This window comes from Protomyctophum bolini (assembly GCF_963924005.1).
Source record: "Protomyctophum bolini genome assembly, chromosome: 6".
Taxonomy (NCBI): domain Eukaryota; kingdom Metazoa; phylum Chordata; class Actinopteri; order Myctophiformes; family Myctophidae; genus Protomyctophum; species Protomyctophum bolini.
Genome location: NC_137867.1, coordinates 30,524,356 through 30,545,194, shown reverse-complemented (window position 1 = coordinate 30,545,194; position 20,839 = coordinate 30,524,356). Strand labels below are relative to the sequence as shown.

The following is a 20,839-nucleotide window of genomic DNA, read 5'->3' as shown; positions in this document are numbered from 1 at the left end:
ATCCTTATGTGTGTGTAATAGTACGGTATGTGAGTAAGTCAGCTGTTTGTGTTTGTATTTGTGTGAGATATAGTTGTGCCTAAATGTGAAAAGTACAGAAAAGGAAGAGAGGGACTGAAATGAAATATAAAGATAGAGAGAAAGAGATACTTTGTGATATTGATACTGTGTGTGTGTGTGTGTGTGTGTGTGTGTGTGTGTGTGTGTGTGTGTGTGTGTGTGTGTGCGCACGCGCGTGCATGCATCAATCAGTGAGAAAGAGAGAGACAGCAGCGAAACAAGCGAGAAAGAGGTGATGGTGTGTGTGTGTTTTTTGTTTAGTTTATTTGTACATCTTAACAGAACAGAAAGTAGAAAGTTTACACACACACACACTGTGACACACACACACACACTAGGGCATTCACAAAAAAATCTATTTATTGATTTAGCGATTTCATTAACACAAGTCGATTCAGATTAGGAGAAGTCGAAAGTTGAAAAAAGAAATAATAAAAAAGTTTTCCCCATATCATATTTTTTGCTCTAGGCTATATGTGTGCGTGTGTACATAATTCAAACTGTAGCATTGATTATTGTCACGGACAGAAGTAATTATTTCCCTTTGCATATATGCACCAGAGCGCACTCGCCTATTAGTTTGCATTGCATTCAGAACGCGCCCTTAATTAAAAACCAACAGCTGCTGTGTATGTGGCTCTCAGCGCACGGTGTCCCACTATTGACTGGCTGAATTAGAAGTTTCAACTGCGCTGTGTCAGAGAAGTAACAGATAGAAGCACGCAAACTTTATCCCCAAACGATATCCCCCTCACCTCCGTGCTGGAAATAAAACGTCTGGGTTTCCGAGGCTACATCCGTGCTGACGCAATGACTGTCCTGTTTCTGGTTAAGCTTTACGCGCGGGGCACATGAACCTCTCCGTCTCCGATCAGTGCGGGTTGTTGTTTATTTGCATGGCTCCGAAAATAAGTAACAAACTAACATGAGAACGTTATCCAGTTGTTGGAGGAGGAGGAGGAGAAGTTCACGTGGAAGGTAATGCAGATTGTATTCTGATGATGTGCCAAACTGCTGCTGGCTGCTGTGATGAAAATATTAGGCCACTACTTTACCTGGATAACATCATCTTTTCATTTTGACATGAAATAATAATCCTGTAGCGGCACCGTGTAGAGTTTGGTTTCATTAACTTGATCGTGACAAAATAGCCTCCAGCTGCTGCTGCCCGCAGAGCATACGTGAACGGTAAATATACCAAGGATTGGACAGTGCTACGCAACATGGAAGTAACACTGCCTCGAAGCCGTTTATAAATCAGTCAGTGAACGGACGAGTCAACTTTTCACCGCCGTCCGTCCGCCCCCCGCCACCCACAATCACAATCAGAAGTGTTTTCACAGAGACGAGTAGGATACAAAAGAAGCCTGAAAGGCAAGCATTTGCATTCCAATGGGTGATTGAGCGTCGCACTCTACGTGCAACGGCTATCAGGTCTGGTGTTTGTCCTCTCTCTTTTCTCAGTATTTTCAAATGGATTTTGACGCAAAACTTGGAATTCCGAGTTGGGAACCTCTGATACATACACTGTGTCATATTGGAGAGGCCACTGAGTGCGCAGTGCTTTGTTTGACAATTGACATGCTCCGTATTTGAGCGCGCGCACCTCCACCCGCCCCTGTTAAGTGACGCCTAACAAGTTGGTAACACATGCACGCATGCACACACTCACCACCATAGCACTTTGGCCTGTAGTTCGAAAAAAAAATTGGTTACATAATTGATATGTATTTGTGTACATATTTTGTGAAGGGCCCCTGGGGGTCACCAGACCCTACCTTGAAAACCAGTGCCTTAGGCCATAGACACAAATATCCAGTTAAGCCAACAGTGTGAATGCATCACTTCCTGGGGTCAGACTCAGTTAGTACATACTGTAGTGAGAGTTAGAGCTGTCATTCTCTCTGTCAAACAAAATTACTGAGGTTTATTCCGTAGGAGTCTGATTACTGAAAGGCAAACAGGATGTTTATTTGTATACCTGTTGACATGTGTATCCTCTCGTCTCGGTTTATGGTAATCGCATCTTAGGAATTTCTCCAACGGAGGTATCAAGAGCAATTTGTGATGACTGCAGCTAGGGGAAATGACTATTATTGTCTGTACTTTATTATTATTGATGGGCATACTGTTATTGGAATCAAACATGTGGTCTTGTGGCTACAGGATGTTTCTTCTCAACAGTAGGTCACCCTGCCATCTATAATTACTCATGTTACACAGCGTGGCTAATAGTACTTGACACTTTGCAAATCTGAACATTCCTGTGCTCACACTGTGTGGATTGCAGAGTTTGCCAGCCTCTATAATTGTTTTACAAAGCAATTTGATTTTGAGGGTTGGAAAATATATTCCAAACAGATGGCTACATCTCTAACTGGTTGTCAGAGTAGGGAGGGAAAAAAGACAAAACACTGCATTACACATCCGTTGTTTAACATCTTGAAATAATTGGTTTGTTGATGCAACATTTTCCGAGAAGCAGTGACAATTGATCTGATCAGCTCAGAATGATTGTTCTACTCACCAAACAAAGCTCATTTTGGAACCATCCCCTGGTTTAAGGTCAGACATTATATTGTATTTGCAATCTTCAGCCCCCCAAAAAAGAAGAAAAAGTATAGGCTACTGACTGACACTGTCAGTCTCCTATTGTGTGAACAGAGTCAACCCTCCTCACACCCATTTCACCTCACAGCAGTATAGCTGTATGCACATGTCAACACACCACCACTGATGTTATATGTTAGTCAGCACAAATGGAAATTCACTTTCAAGACTTGCATTTGCTTTTATTTTCTCTCATGGAGAAATGACTGTCAAGCTGTGAGCTGCTTAGCTAAATATTTTAAACATGGCCTCTTGAAGAGGCTAAGAATTGGCTTTTTATATACGTTTTTTACCCTTTTTATTTTTTGAGGAACGCTAGCCCCTCCTATGTCCAGCTTTGAGGGTTTGTGTAAAAACACAAACATTGTCCTAACACAAACATTGAATCCCATTGACAGTGAATGGCCAGTTTTGAGTGTTTGAGTGAAAAACAAACATTGAACGTGATTATTTTCTATTTTTAGGGGCGCTAGCCCCTCCTACGCACAGCTTTGTGTGTAGGTGTGTTTGAGCATGTGTTTGTAGCACAGAATGTGATGATGATAAGAGCGCCCCTCACTTCACACAAGTGTGATTTATTTATTTATTTGCAGTCCAGGAAAAGTTAATGAGCGGACATGTTCTTTTTTAGAAACACCCATACTCATCACCAAACTGCTGACTACTAAGCAGCACCCCAGGGTCTATAGTTGCTAGATTGTATTAAGATTGTTAGTTCATGGTCTTATTCAAACTAGCAACCTTTAAATTACAAGTACATAGGCCTCACATAATTACCCATAGGCCTATCGCAGATCTACAAGATAGAGCGGTAGATAGTCTATTTCCGCAATTTAAAACAGAATTAAAAGTACAATTTAAATATGGCTTGTTTTATTTTGATTCCATTTTCTGTTTACAGAGCCTAACAGGAAACACTGAAATGTATTTTGTATTTATTATGTTTGAATATTCAATGCCAAATACACAATTAAATTGTTAATTGCTTAAACTTTTATTGATGCCTCTGCCATGTTATAAACATGTGAAACAGACTAACTGTTGGCAGGGAAGAATGCCAGTTTTTCTCTTGTGGGGAAAAGCTGTCTGAAGCCTTGAGAGGGTGCTTAAAAAATACATTTTTTTCAATATTGCTTCAGGAAATGGAAAGAGGCTTTTGAGATAGTGAATAAGAAAGGAAAATTCACTTGACACCAGCAAGTAAGCTCTTAACATAGCTTTCCCAAATAAGACAGGTTGGAAGAGTTGGCCGGGAAATCTGCCAGAATGATTGTGTAAATAACATCACACATTAGAGGGTGTTGCACTCGCCTCTGCCAACCACTGGAAAGACGTGATATAGAAGATGGCCAGACACCAGGAAGAAGATGGGATGTTGTTTTTTCGTGTTGGTCTGCTTCGACCAATGGGAACAGAGCCGGCGTTGCCAAGGCAACACTTCCTATCTCCATAGGGTGAGAGGAAAAACAGAAGAGAGTGGAAGAGAGCGAGAGAACTGTTTAATGATACTAGTGTGTACTTTTTGGGCTGCGGTGCGTGGGCCAAGACAATGTGACAGTGTGGCGATGAGAGGTTCACAGTCCATATTGGCTTCAGTGCAAAGCTAGCCTGTCAGCAGCTCAGCCAATTCACGCTGTAAAATCCTGAGGTCTTACACCTCATTTAGCCGGGTCTAAATGAGGCACGTTGCGTGCCGGTGGCTTGGCTATTTACAAGCTCACAAGGAGGTTGCAGCGTGAAGCGTTTTAATGTCTGGCAGTAGTGTGCACAGTATAGGCTACTCTTACTTACTTAAGTACTTTCTCCCTTGTGTTGATTTAGCATTTTGTTTTTGGATTCTTATAGGTCCAATAGGGAAAAAAACTGCTACATTTCCACAGATGTTTAAAGTGTCATATGGAAATGTAATTGTGATGTTGAAAATGAACATTGAAGCTTCCTCTGACACTTGGTGGGAGGTTGACAGGCTATACTTACCTGTGGAAAAAAGGTCTCTGTCCGACAGGCAGATGGTCTGCTGCTGTCATTTTGCAGTCATCTTCTATGATTTTCATGAATGTAGGTCTAGTGGTCAACTAAAATGATAGACACCTTCTGTCCATGTATGCTGACTGAAATTGAATGGTGCCGAACTCTAGCTTGCCTGAGGACCCAGGTTGATTATGGTTTTAATCACATTGTGGTATCCGTTTACAATCTTTCTTTAGCTATCGATAATAAGTTACTGTGTGTGCAATTTTTGAAGCCACAAATATCACAATGCAGTGTTGTACAGTGGTGAAGCCACACTATTCAGACTGAATAGTGTGGTAGTTTTGGTCTATTACTAATTTGGCCAAATTGAATAGTAGTCTTTATAAACCAATACATAACAGCAAATGTGCTTCACAAATACAATGTTGCTGTAACTGGTTTGCTGGGAAGAATAATTCGGCCTACAGTTTTGTATGTCCCACTCCCAACTACTATCACAGTATCACACTCTTTTTAAGTTTAACTTTCTTGACCAGAGGGGCTTCTGTTTTGTGATATCCTGCATGCAGTGGCAATGCAGCATTAGCTGTGATTGGTCTACTTTTGAGGGGACAGATATCGCCTACATCCATACTGTACATAGCCTACATACTGACAGACCCTGTTCCAGACTTTGTTTTGGCCTAAAAAAAAGTTCACTGTTCACTCTCTTTCTATTCACCACAACTGGCATCAGTCAGACAGGTTTTTGAGTCTGATGCCGATCCCAATTTTGGAGAGTCCTATAGCCTATAGCCCTCAAGGGTTGGATTGGGGGTCCCTGGGGGTCCCTGTGACTTACAGAATTAGGAGATAGGCTCCTGCCCTATGGGCCTCATGGCTCTGCAAGGCTTATTTACCGTACTTAATTACTTACTATAGCCCTCCAGGCTGATATTTTGTCAAAAAGGTTATTGCAATCAAGCATATAAAAAAATATATGAAACAAACATTTAACTTTAAGTACACTTAAAAACTTTATTTTCTTTAACCACTTATGCCTTTTCAAACATTTTCAAAAATAGCCACTCTACAAGCTCACAATGTGTCACAATGTTTAGACGAGTTGTAAGCTTGTAGATCTGCTTTGTTTGAAAGGTTTTTGCAGGATTTTAAAAAGTCCTGAAAATGTTCGCTTGTACACACAGGTTGAAAGTTGTTAAAAATCAGGACACAACGGCTGCGTCATTGTCGAATACCAATTTCGTCCAAAGTCAAATAACGGCCAATGTATTGGCCAGGCCAATATATCTGGCAGACTGATATATTAGTCAGGCTCTAGTGTCTGCCCCATGTTGTTTAGTTTCCTGAGCCCTTGTCAGAGTCATTAGCTAGATTTAAGGCCAGAGTTTATTGTTGGTGTACACCAGCACATTGTCACTACATTCCCCTCATATCTCTGCCTAAAGCAGTCAGCCAGCCAGATGGTGTCACGCCAGGAGCCCAGCCAGTCCTCACACAAGATTGCTAAATAAAGACTGACACTCACACGCACGTGCCCACACAGGCACAGAGGCATGTATGTGACTATGTGCACAGAGACACACACATACATGGATGAACAGTACAGGTGTTTAATAAATACAGAGACTCATTTATGTCGTCACTGACAGGCAGAAACCTTGTATGTCCAAAACTGTTACTTTTCAGGAAATGTAGTTAGCTATATTTAGTCTCAAGCTCTATTTATGTTTCGTTGGTTAAATATGTATAAATGTCACTGACAGACTTAACCACTTTATATCTGGCATCACTATTTTGGGCATGTAGTGAAAATTATATGGTAGATATACAAACTCACTTTATCGGCTATTTCCGCTAATATTGTGCAACACGGTCATACACGGTCAAGTATAAACTAACTTTAACACGCCCAGGCTCCCATTTTCATTATAGATTGACACAGTGACGTATCTCTGGCTTACAACCTACAGCGGACGATTCTCCAGCAGCCCGCGTGCGTGGGGTCCCATGCATGGTTTTTCGCGGTTCTAGAGTAGTTCTTTTTTTTATCATTTAATTAGTGTAAACACTGTCTGCTACTGTAACTGAGAAGAGTCTCTGGGTTCAATGTATGGGTGACAACAATAACGTCAGCAATAAGCCCATCCATGGCTTGATAAGAAAGAACATACTGGAAAATACATAGCTCAGCTGTGGGTGCCACATCCTACTACACAGTACAACATTATACTTTCTTTAAAGATCTTACCTGATTCGGTCCGACCATAGCCTCGGAAACACAGACGTCTTTATTTCCAGGGAGAAATAATAGTCCGACCATAATGTGTGCACTACTAGTAGAAACCCTAGCATTGTATTTTCGCCGGCATTATTGCTCTGAGCTCTCCTCTCTCTTTTTGACACCACAACAAACAGAACACACAGCGAGGGGGGGTGGGTGGGGAAGGTGTGGGGGGCCGGCCGTTCTCATAGAGTTTAACCCGGTTGCAGAGCAACTTCAGCAAGCCGGCTCCACTGTGGAGGACTGGGGAGGCCGCAGGGTCTTGCTTTTTGTGACGCTCAGAGGACTGGGGCTGCCTCGTTTGAGGCTCAGAGGACTGGGGCTGCCTCGTTTGAGGCTCAGAGGACTGGGGCTGCCTCGTTTGAGGCTCAGAGGACTGGGGCCGCCTCGTTTGAGGCTCAGAGGACTGGGGCCGCCTCGTTTGAGGCTCAGAGGACTGGGGCTGCCTCGTTTGAGGCTCAGAGGACTGGGGCTGCCTCGTTTGAGGCTCAGAGGACTGGGACCGCCTCGTTTGAGGCTCAGAGGACTGGGGCCGCCTCGTTTGAGTCTCAGAGGACTGGGGCCGCCTCGTTTGAGTCTCAGAGGACTGGGGCTGCCTCGTTTGAGGCTCAGAGGACTGGGGCCGCCTCGTTTGAGGCTCAGAGGACTGGGGCCGCCTCGTTTGACGCTCAGAGGACTGGGGCCGCCTCGTTTGAGGCTCAGAGGACTGGGGCCGCCTCGTTTTGACGCTCAGAGGACTAGGGCTGCCTCGTTTGAGACCGAGATGAGACTGTAGAGGAAGAGGACAAAGGAAAATACAAGATGAGACAGGAAGAAGGATCACATTAGGAGGATCACATTAACAAAAAGATACAAAAAGATCATCTTTGGGTTCAGTATTAATAGGATTTAAGTCATTTTCACAAGGTTTTAATTGGACCAGCCTGAAATGGAAAACCACTTTACCTTCCACACTCAGTTTGGACAGATACTGTACGCCTCACTCACAAAGAGAGGTGGCAAACAATAGGACAAGAGATAAACATGACTGCGAGAGGCATGAGAGAATGAAGAAGGGTGAGGTAACAAAACGATGGAGGATAGAGACAAACGGAGAGAGTAAGAGCTCGGATGGGAAGAAGAGACCGCTCGACTGGTCTGACCCGGCCACGTTACCTTGGCAACAGTATGCAGAGCTTTGTTGCTGTTCCAGATTGCATGGGGAGCAGAGAGAGAGGGAAAGTGTGTGTACAGTACATGTGAGTGCATATGATAGTGTGTGTGTGTGTGTGTGTGTGTGCGTGCGGGCGGGCGCATAACTATGTGTGCGTGAGTTATATTCATCTGCGTTTGTATTAAGTGTCTGATTATATCTGTGTCTGTGTGCATGTGCATCTACTGTGCAGGTTGCATAAAATCCTACACACACACACACACACACACACACACACACACACACACACACACACACACAGTTATGCACACACAGCACCGTCAGAATGCACACATGGCTTCACAGGGTTTGGTTGTAGTGAAGCATCAAGATCTACTGCAGGAAGCATGTTTCAACTCCCAGAGGAAGAGTTATGCATTCTGCACACAGGAATGTCAGCAAATGTTGAAGCCCTCGCAGCGGGGGGTTTGCTGTGGAGGAAGGGAGGGAGGGAGGGGGTTGTTCTTGATGATGTATTCATAACCCAAGTGACGGTGTTTGAACGGATGATGAGATAGAGACAGGGTGGGAAGACAGAGCAAGATGGAGGAGGGAGATAATAAAAAGGAGAAAGTCGGAGATAAAAAAGAGAGAGATAAAGATTAAGAGGCAAGAAAAAAGCGAGAGAGAGAGAGAGAGAGAGAGAGAGAGAGAGAGAGAGAGAGAGAGATATGGGGGTGTTTAGTGCTCACTATCACATTTCCCCAGCTCTCTCTTCTCTTCTCATAGACAGCAATTATTTATCAGACACAAAGAGCTTTGCAGGGGAACCTTCTACATGAACCAAACAGCCCACAGGCCAAAGGGTAGCCTTCACACACACACACACACACACACACACACACACACACACACACACACACACCACCACATACTGGTGGTGAACATGACTATATTATTCCCCTCAAAACTCTGAAAATAATGCTGCACGGGGTATCAAATATGAACTGTGTTAAACAGGTGTATAAAAAGCCCTTATTTGAACCTTATGTGACCATATCATATTGTGGTCACTGTAAAAAGGTCCCATTGTGAGACCTGTAGAGAAACACAGACGCATCCATGTCTCATACAAATTAGTGTGATCAGAAACGCAGTGGAAGGCAGTAAATGTACAATAGTGTCCAACAATGGTGTAATGCTCATTTTATTTGCTCTTGCACTCTTGATTATATAATTATTATCTATTATCTACACTGCTGCATTGTCTGAAGGAAGCCAAACAAAAATAAGTTTTACTCTTATAAACCTTGAACAATAAAAGCTCTGCCTGTACTCCTTCCTGACTTGACGTTTGAATGGAAGAAAAAAAGACCATCTCTTTATTCAAAAATTAGATTTTAATCTGTGTTTTGTCATAACTTCAGCTTTTGAGGTCATTTAAATGCTGTTCAAGAAATGCGTAGCTTGTGTCTGTATGGAAGTCTTTTTGGGACGTTGGCAAATCCTGAATCATGTTTTAATGATTCCCTGAGGTGCCTGCATGGCGACACTTTGCAAAGATTATCAAATTGCCAGCAGTCTGAAATGGCTTCATCTTTCCTTTTCTTCTGCTAATGACCCTAATGGCCAATAAAGACATCAGGAGAGGCTCTAAGTATGTGGATAAGAGAGAAAATTGTACATTATTACTTTAAGCTAAAACAGAAGCACTTATCTTGACGACATATACAATAAACCAATACTAAAGTACTACTTGAGTACAAAGGTCAGTGTGATAGCACGTAGGACCTTGTTGCTGTTGGGAGGAAACCTCCTAACTCTATTTTTGAGGGTTTTTTTTTGCATGAATCAGTGCTATTGAACACCTTTGCATCTGTGTGTTGTTTCGAAAATATTGAAATAGAAAGTAGTAAAAAAACGCTTTGGACAAAACCTCTTAACTCTATTGGACCCTCAAACTGTCTGCTAAAGCAACTAACTCCACGACCTCTCCCCCTCTCATGCAAGTAATTGACAATATATAAAGTCACCAACTTTGATGAGGGTTAGGGTTTCAAAATATAAGGTTTTCTCAATTTGCTGAAACAAGTATATTTTTCATTTTCTGAAATTAACATTTTGGAGTTAGGTGGTTTCTTCCTGACAGCAGAGATATGTAATCTCCTGTCTTCTTAGTTGTCAAGTAAGAGAGAAACACGAAGAGAAGAAAAGTGGAGAAAATGGTAGAAACTTAAGTAAAGGTAAAACATTTTATAAGCTACATTAAAACTAGTTTGTTTTTGACTGAGAACAGGAAGGACAGTGGTGAGATGATTCTCCAACTGACATCCATATGCCTGTGATGATCTATCTGTTGTCTGAAAAACCCCTCTGGAGACAACAAGAAAGGATGGAATGATTCAGACATTCTCTGGTCTATCAGTGGTGCATCCTCCCTTTTAAACTGTGGTCTTACACTTTTAAATTGTATTGTCTCCAAATGGGAACATCTGGTTTACAAGGTAACAAAACACAGTGGGCTGGATTTTGAAGGTGCGTTTTACCATGTGGTAATACATAAATTGGCCTCGCTCTGCGCACAATCGTATTATGAAAGCCTTATCGTCCCGTGTTGAACGCACACACATATGGAATACGACGTTGCTGAATATTTTAGCATTGTGGGAGTGTCCATATGTTAATTATTTTCGCTTTGCGCAATTTGCTATTAAGCCCCTTGACCTGCGCATAACGATTAGACGTGGGTCTAGGCACCTCATAAACGCAAAAAGAATTTAAAGCACTGTTTGATTTTACACTTGAGCGGCTCTGGGACGCTGCTGGAGTGTTGCCAAGTCTGTTTATTATAAGCGGCTTCTTTTTCTGTAAAGTTGCTTGTAAATATTGGTAGTTGTGGTTGCTTTTCTTGTTTCTAAAGGTTTCTCCTAATGTTGTTTAAACCAGTGATCCTCACACAGCACATTCCCATGTCAAGGATCCCCAGATTAATGCATTTGCCCAACTTAAGGACGGCTAATACAAAAATGTAATTAAAATGTTACTTTTGAAAATAGCAGATCTACCAGCTCACAATGAATCACATTCATTCATTAAAACTATGAACTCTGACTGCAGGCGGATATATAATGATCATTATAACAATGTGCAAGAAAATATTTAAAAAGATGGAAGGACTTTATATTTGTGGACAATCAAAATATGTTTTTTATTTTAATGTGGTGTCATTAAAATTAATCTGGATATAGCAGACTCACTATCTAGAAAATAAAAACATGGCACTTCATTTAAAATAGGTTACAGACCCCTGTTATATGCGCTTATTTTGGGATTATTTTTATAGACCTATTTACTTGTTTCTATGAGACATGGCAACAGCCAGCAAAAGACGCATCCATTCTTTTTGAAAGGTTGAGATTAGAAACGACCATAATTATTTCATTTCTCAACCTTAAAAATAAATAAAAACATCTCCATAATCCTTGAGAGGTTTGCTTTCATACGCTGTATCACACTCGATCCAAGTCTTCTTCAATAAAATGCTACGAGCGAAGACCATACCATCACGGGCATACGCACCACGCATTCAACTCATTACTCATTTCAAATATAATATAATTATAATTTAAATTAAAATATAATTTTACTGGTGTTTCTCAATAGAAACAACTTATTTTGAGGCATAAAGGTGACAGCATGCAGTGCAATAGGAATAATTAACCCAAATGTGACAAAGTCATATGTCATGTCTTCTATGGTGCCAGCCTGAAGAAATGTAATAATAACGATCCCCAAAGTGCGCATTCCGTATGTGACATCAGCTGACTGGTAAAGAAAATAGTACGGACATGTTGATTGGGTAACTCTCAAACACGCCTTAAACACTCCCATGACTAATTCAAGGCCGTTTTGCGCACTCCACGGGGTGTCGAAAGCGCTTCTTAACATGCTTAAAATTGCAATATGACATACCTCACGCCCCCAGCTCATATTACTGTAATAGGTAAAACGCACCTTCAAAATCTAGCCCAGTATATCATAATACAACATACAATGAATGAGCCATAAGTTGTTTTCTAAAATAATGACAGCCTTTTAGGAATGTTATTCAGAACTCCACGTCTGACTTGATTCATTGTCTCCACCAGGCCGAAGGCATGGGGAGAGAGTATGTTTTGCACTCTGTCCATCCGTCCCTCCGTGTGTGTGTGTGTGTGTGTGTGTGTGTGTGTGTGTGTGTGTGTGTGTGTGTGTGATATTTCATATTCCATCCTAATTGGCTAACATTGGCTTTCAAAGTTTGCAGGATTGGCCCGTTTTGAACAACAAGCCTCAAATCATGAACGCAGCGTGTCATTTACGTGAAATCTTTCACAGACTTTCCTACTAGGCAGAGGAATATATCCCACCCTTTTCACATTGGCCTGTTATAGCGCCAGCAACAGGTGGATTTTTTTTCAATCATCCAATTGCCATCCATGGCACCCTTTTCACATTGGCCTATTATAGCACCACCAGGAGGCCACAACCTGACCTGCCCTGGTGGAGACCTGTGCCCCGAGGTGCACTTTATCTACGTAGTTCATTATGCAGACGTGAGCGGGCGTGCATGCACTTACACATACACCACCACTGCCGGCTCCTAACACCTGTCTGTTCATAGCTGCACTTAATCTCTCCCTCTACAAGTGTGTGTTGTCAGGCCTACACTCTTCGTCATTAAATACTCTGTCTTGTCTGCCTCCTTACTCTGACAGACATCCATCAGTGGTGCTGCCAGGGCTGCCTGCCAGCCCACAAGACAAACACTGCAATATCATCCAAGGGAGAGATTTGCAACAGCACTTCAGAAATGTTTAGCTCTATTATGCATTCGGCCGCATGAATTTACACTCAATTGGTGATGGTTTTTGTGGACATTAACAAGCGCTTGTCTGGTATGTAAATCATAGACACTTATGAATTAAATTTGCATTGATTTACTCGGCGGTGCAAGCTAGAGTTTATAGTGTTGCATTGGTGATGCAGAGCTAACACTTGAGGAGCCCTCCACATCTAATGCTCCTGTCAGCAATATCAAACACACCTTTAATTAACTTAGAACATATGCTTCCATTTACCCTGCTCTCTCCCTCTCTCTCGCAAAGCAATGAAAGCATATAATCAGAGGGCTATTGGCTGGGAAAGGGAAAAGGAGCACAATTGTGTGCCAAGAAGCCTAATCATTCTGTGAGCAAGAGAAAGCGCACATTTCACAGTGATCAATGTCACATAATTGGCTAGCACAAGGATTAAATGAACCAAATCCCCTTCCTTTCTCTTTTGGCTAATAGTTAGCTAATAGTGTGTTTCTCCTGTTCATTTGACTTTGCCTCCGTTTAGGGGCCTAATCCTTTGTGAATGTGATCTCGTTCCTAGCTGGGATGCATTTATGTAGGTGTTTGGTGTGAGGAGCAGGGAATCAGATGCAATACCATTTATCCATTGCAGGTTCAAGCTAGCCACTTGTACACACAGCCCAGCTCACCTAATGTATTCCCTTTTTAATACTTTCAGTTGTTTACTGTTCAGCTACACATTTTATACAGCCAGCCTGTATAGTGAACACTGCACTGCAACACTGTTTTGTGTGGCTTTATTACTGTAAATTACTATCAATATTACTGATTGACAGATTAGACTCATGTCTTAATAACATCCAATATGACGCCAATATCCTCCCCTTTGCAAATATAGCAATTTATATATGTTTTACAGAGATCACTGGGTTTAGTGTACATTCACTGTGCAAATATGTATACTTCTTTGCAGATTTATATCGTGGCTGAAGAAGGCTCACTATTATGTGTGCATTTCAGAGTTCTCTTCTAATAATGATTCCATACTTCAGGCAGTCAGTATTTTTTATTGATCTCACTGCTTACACTGGATTTGTATAATAATAATGAACTAGGAGGAGTCCTGCTGCATGTTAATTAAATTACTCCATCAACTGCCAGTCTCCAAATTGATGAATATTCATGCCAGTCATATGAAGGTTCTGATCGCCTTTAGGGTGAAGCAGGGAAGAGTGGACATATCCCATCCATAAAGGTGCCAGGTTCAATTCCCTACTCATTTGTGTTGGAGTTAGTCTACTAAATGCCTGAAATGTAAAGGCAGAAGTGAGGGGGCGGACAGCTTGCTGTACTTTTGATTGATTTTGTTGTCAGGTTTGTGGTTGCTTTGTTCGTCGCCCAGTGCTTCAATGGTGGCTCAGTGAGGTAATTAATAGCATGACAAGTACCCCTTCTAGCACTATCAGACACCTTGTGACAATTTCCATGTATCACTTACTTGGCAGAGCTAGAGCTCCACTAGTGCTGGCCACTAGTCTCTAAAGCCAGACGATCTCTTCCACAATCTTGGAATGCTCCAGAGACAGTCAGTCAACAAGCTTAAAGGGGACACCTTTGTGATGTCACTGAGATGTACTTCATAATGTTACAGATTTTTTTCAGACCTACAGTTCTAGGCAACACAGAATGGTGGGACTTTTTTATTATTCTTAACAACTCTAAGGTATATTAAATGGAAGCAAGCACTTTGAAATCCACACACTCCATTGGTTGATGAAGGCTGGCTAGCCAAAACGTTTGTCATTAAATCAAATCAAATCAATTTTATTTGTATAGCACATTTAAAAACGACTCTCGTCGCACCAAAGTGCTTCACAGGTCAAAGAAAAACAGTGAAACAATAAAATAAAAAATTGAAAAAACAAACAAAAAAACAATGCATAGTTATGGTACAGTAGACAAGAGAGACAAGAGAGCAGTTAAAAGGCAGTACGGAAAACGTATCCTATAAAGTGCAAGAGTATTAGGGGGACTGGAAGGCTTGAGAGTAGAGGAACGTTTTGAGCCTAGACTTAAAACTCTCAGTGGAGGGGGCAGATCTAACAGCGAGTGGGATGCTGTTCCAAATTTTAGGGGCTGCGACAGCAAAGGCTCGGTCTCCCCTGAGCCTCTTCCTTGTCGCTGGGACTTCTGGGAGTCGTCTGTCTGCTGACCTGAGGGTCCTGATGGAGGAGGAATATGAAAGGAGGTCAGAGATGTAGGAGGGGGCCAGTCCGTTTAGTGCTTTGTATGTGAAGAGAAGGGTTTTGAATTGAATTCTGAACCGGACCGGCAACCAATGGAGAGAGGCAAGGACAGGGGTGATATGGTCTCGTCTCCTGGTGCCAGTCAGGAGTCTGGCAGCCGCGTTTTGCACCAGTTGGAGACGGATAGGGATCACTGGGAGATTCCGGTGTAGAGGGAGTTGCAATAATCTAGACGGGATGATATGAGTGCATGGATTAAGGCATATGGAGGAATAAAATAATAATGTACTGCTTGTTCTTCGATTGTTATTATTGTTGGTATGCACCAGAAGAAGAGTGCGGTGGTAACGGAAACAGATAGGTCTGAAATTCAACCCATACAAATTTGAGAAGGGGAAGCTGTCAAAAGTTCTGACTGGAAGAAAATGGACAAACCATGACACAGTATCACACACATCTATTTTTAAAATAACTTATTTTATATATCATAGATAAGATGTATATTTTGTAAATGTTTCTTGAATTTTCATTTTGGCTCAGGAGCTAGGCTTTCGTTTTCGAGTAGAAGTGCTTTAAATGGCAGCACAGGGGATATGGAGGTGGGAAAATGACTGGCTAACTGTCTTTACATTTTCAGAGCTTATGAATTTCAGACAGGTAGGCAAAGCACTTGGAAATTGCAGGAGCCAATGTGTCTCTCTTGAGAAACTACTACAATCCTGAAAGACTTCTAACCTTTAATCAAATATAAATAAATCCCAGTTGCCATTGGCTGGATGCAGAAAACAACAAAAGTAAAGATTCTACTTGACTTTTTACTGTCAGGTTAGAAGGACATTTAAAATTAACAACCTGCTGGTTGTGTGCTGTTTTGCTTTGGATAAAAGCTGCTATAAGCAATAATATGTCAACATTTTTTTTTTTTTGGTATTTAGACAGCCAGCAATGGGTAGAATGCTCCCCCAAAAAATAGTCTCTGTGACACATCTGCATTTTCCTAGAAGCTTTGTCATTCGTCGATTTGCCTGTCTACTCCCTGATTGGTTAGTCATTGCGACCGTTTTTTTGGACCAATGACAAAGCTTCTCAGAACATTTTTTAATGCAGATCGTGGCCCCTAGATGTGTCACAGAGACATTAATTACTCATTGCTGGCTGTCTGAATACCAAAAAAAAAAATGTTGACATATTATTGCTTATAGCTACTTTAAATCAGACAAAATGGCATGGTTAGATCTGTGATGAAAATACCAATTCAAAAATATGTAATATTCATTTTAATAGTCTTTTTGGCTACGCCTCTAGTAGCACGGCTGTCATTACAGCGTTTGTCTACCGCTCAAAGAAACGCACCCAATTATATTTTGGAATGCAAAAACAAATTGTCATTTTACGGTAAAATGTATAACTAAATATATTGTCAATACATTTCCAGAGTGTCGGGGGCAGAGCCATTGTGAATTAAAAATAAGTGTAATTATTTTTGTATGTACATGGTTATTGTGAAATTGAAAGATTATATCAATATTCTTCACTTGTAGATATTGATATATCATGTAAATGATTACATGAGTGGCACATTCTGGGGCAATGTTAGCCTGGTATGCTTTGGTCATGATGCAGTGATGTGGCAAAACCACACTCTTGAGTGGAACACATTATTTATTTCCCACTAAGGTAAACACAGTTTGTCAGACAAGTGTATCAGTATTATTGTTAGTCATACGCTACCCCCCTACAATAGAGCCAATTAGTTGATTATTCAGATGGCAGTGTGCTGTGGGCCCAGCGCTGGCTGGCAGTGAACAGATGTTTGAATGGAGAACTAACAGCCGTGGGCCGTGCCCTCTGCACGGCTCTGAGCTGTGGTGTCACACAACAGACTCGCTGTGATCTCTGTTGACTTTGTTTGCCAACAGCATGTCACAAACTCAACAGAAGAGCAAAACAATGGGCAGCTGGAGACAAATGGACAAAAGTTCATTTCTATATAGACAATTAGAGTGAAAGAGACAGCCTGTAGACGCATAAATCCACAGATAGGGAACATCTGAAGTGCATCTTTGAACTCCCCACATTACCATGCATGTATTACATTTCTGTTTCGATTTTACATTGAAGTATCAATTCAACCCCCTTCCATACTAGCCATTTAGGCTAGTGATCGACCGATATGGTTTTTGGCCGATATTTCTGATTACCGATTAGTGGAGAATCAAAAAGCCCGATAGCCGATATTATGACGATATTAATTTAAGTAAAACATTTTTTTTTACAGTAACATAAATTCTAACACAATAATTCCTTTAAATGCATTGGAGAACATTTATTGCTTATAAAAAGTTAGTGCAAGAAGCACCAACATCGTTTTCAGTAACAACCCCCCCCCCCCCCCCCCCCCCCCATCAAATGGAGCTTTAATTTAATTAAAGTGCAAACATGTACTGTAGCAGAATATGGAACATAGTGCTGTATGAAGTGCAGGCACAGGCTTAAAACATTTATTTAAAAAAAAATCAGGGAAAAATAATCAGTTTATTTATCCAAATTGGTGATCTACAAGCCCACAGAACATTGCAGCATGACATGTTGAGAGCTTGTAGATCTGCTGCCCAAACTCCCCAAAGCCATGTGAACTTGTTGTTTTTACTCCACCACTGAAATTTGCCACTTTCAAGATCATAGTTTTATAGCAATACAAGACAATAGCCTTGTATGTCTCAAAACACTGGCCTACCGTTAAATTATTGTCAACTAAATAAATATGAATTAGAAATTAAGACAAATATTGACAATGCTACTGATTGGTTCATTCTTCATTGGCTTGCAGTTAGTTATTGCACATAGCCAAAATGCAATAATAATAATAATAGGCTGGTCAGGATGGGGGGAAAAAGTTGTCCTTTTAGAAAACATTCAGTTGGCTCGCATGCATGCACGCACGCACGCACGCACACAGCATGTGGGCACGCACCCACGCGTGCACACACACACACACACACACACACAAACACAAACAATCAAAGAACCGTTTACAGCTGCAGTAAGTTTGCAGCGTTAGCATAGGAGCTAGCGTTGGCTAATGTAGGTCTACCACTGTTACACCTTCTGTCCCTCTCAGTGTGGATTTTATTTTTGTTAATGCAAGATGAAAACAGCAATGCTTATGGTTAGTATTACTCCTTCTAGCCCTGGTCCTCTCTCTTTTTACTCCGTGTGTGTGGAACTGGGAGGGAGTGAGGAGCAGGCAGAGCGTGCTGTGCTCTGTGTGTGTCTACTCCTCCTCGGTGTTACAGACACGCAGCTAAGCTATATACATCTCCTTACAACTGTACTCTACCGGATTTTCAATGAGAGTGGAGTGGTTGTTGTACTTTTTTGCGCATTTATGACAAAATATAATAATCGGCCGATTATTAACTTTTACCACCGATACCGATATTAATAAAAAACATGAATATCGAAGCACTAATTTAGGCAACCATGTTTCCAGTGATTGGCTAACCCTGAAAAGTCAGTGTTGCTCCAGACTCTGGAGTGGGCTTGCACAGTTTAGCCCTGGGATTGCTCTGGAGTCCAGAGCAATCCCAGGGCTAAACTGTGCAAGCCCACTTCGACATATTGTTGTGTGAATAATCCCTGAGCCATGGGCCAGCCGCCAACATCTCTCTTAGCCCAGGGCTAAGAAGGCACTAAGCCATGGGCTACAGTAAGTGCCTTCTTAGCCCAGGGCTAAGAAGGCACTTAGCCATGGGCTAAGTGCAGTGTCAAAGCCCAGGGTTTCTTTTGCCTGACTAAGCAGTACTGTGCCGGAAAAATAACCTGCCCAATAAAGCAGTGTACCAGGGCAGTTACAAATGATGTTTGAATTCCAATAAATAAACAGCAGTTACACACTACTTCTCGCTGAAGCGTGAACGGAATGATTAGTGTAAGGGGGAAATTGCTCCGTCATACTGTGTAAAAGTATATAGTGAGTGCATTTTCTCCAGCGTGTGTTAAAGCGGCAGTTCACATCATCATAAGCTCATTATATTGCAGTCGTAAAGGGATTATGGGCTCCAGTATGGCATTGTTCTGCTGCTGTTGGAACTAAAGAGGACTTGAGAAAGAGAGAGAGGGAGAGAGAGAGAGGATTCACTGTGTGTCTCCGTGGTACTGGATACTAGGAAGTGTTTGCTTTGCTCCTTATAAGCCGACAGCAGACAGGGCAGGGGTTGCACTACTTTCACTGTTTACTAACATCAGTAACTGCACACAGAAACATTCTGAGGGATGGATCATAAGGGTCTATTTGGTTCCATTTGTACACTTTGAGTTTCAAATGGATTTATGAACACTGAGGGTTTCGTGTAACAACCCCTCCACACAAACATGTGCATGTCACACTTTCTCTAATTTATGTCTTATAATGAATGTTAGCCCGGATCTTCAATGAATAAGATAAATCCTTCTAATTAGGTCCGGGGACAATAACCGCAGCCATTACCGCAATAATCACTACAACAATTTATGTATGTATTTGTTTTGGCTGGTGAAAGTTGCAGTAGTGAATATAGTGTGTTATATGAAATGCATTCATCATTGAACTGTCTTCCATCCCGTGTTCATGCCGTGTATGGGCTTGTGGTGTGGTTAACCTCCAAACCGCCGGGGCACGTTGCTTTCTCACCCCGGTGATGAATATTCCATACTGTCACAGCACTAATTCTAATCGGATCACTCTTCTTCTCTTCCCCCCCGCCCCATCTCCCCTTTCTCTCTATCACTCCGCAGAAGAAGATGGGAGTGGTGAAGACGCAGGAGAAGAAGGAGCGCTGGAAGGAGAAGAAGGCGGCAAAGCGACAGAGGGAGAAGGAGGAGGAGGAGCAGATTCCAGAGGTGGGAGAGGAGGAGAACGTGATGCCGGCTGTCATGGACCCCCTGGAGAACAGGTTCCTGAACCACGCCCAGTGCGACCAGGAGAGGATCAATGAGAGGCTGCTGAAGAAGACCTACTCCAAGAAAAACAAAATGGTCAGTGGCCAAAAGGCCTGCTTTGTGTTTTCTAAAGGCGAGTTTATTCTGTGTCGTACGACAAAAACGATGCATTTCTAACTGAAAAATACAATTTTCTCTTTCATGGTGTGGCGCAGCCAATCAAGGAAGTCCTAAAGTTGGCTGTTTAGGGCTCCTGGGAGATAGACAGGAAGCTATATATTTGTGGCTGTTTTGTTTTGTACATCGTGTGCAATCGTGTGGCTTTGTCTGGGGTCAGTGGAAGGGTTTTATTATGGTCTGGTGTCAGGACCATGTTATAGTTGCAGAGTTCGCTGACATCTAGTGTGGATTTTATTTTATTGTATTTTAAAATAGTGTCAGCCATTGATTGACAATTATAATGTTCTGTGCCAGGCTCTTGCATTTCACCCATAGTGTCAGCAGTTTTTTGGTTCCTGGTTAGTGGTGAGTTTTATTATTGTTCAAAATCGGAATAGCAACACTGTACAATGAGCTTCATATGTGATGTAATTATCTATTGGACCAAAAGTTTAAGTAACATTCAGCTGCAGAATGTGAGATATCAAATATTATCTGTTGAATGGCTGCTACGCTATGGTGCAGTACACAGAGTCAAAGTCAAATCCTTACAAATGTGGTTGCATTTGTAAATTCTGAGAGTTAAATTAACACAGAAGATTTTAGAGTGCACCCT

General features: G+C 41.8%; 1 protein-coding gene across 7 annotated transcripts in view; it reads left to right on the top strand.

The window, feature by feature from the left end:
• fbrsl1 (fibrosin-like 1) overlaps positions 1-20,839 on the top strand; it is a 400,645-nt gene that overhangs the window by 78,695 nt on the left and 301,111 nt on the right. For all 7 annotated transcript variants that reach the window (XM_080766465.1, XM_080766464.1, XM_080766467.1 and 4 more), the window contains exon 2: positions 19,921-20,160. In XM_080766465.1, coding sequence (XP_080622591.1) covers positions 19,921-20,160 — 240 coding nt within the window. The remainder of the gene's footprint in view (positions 1-19,920; positions 20,161-20,839) is intronic.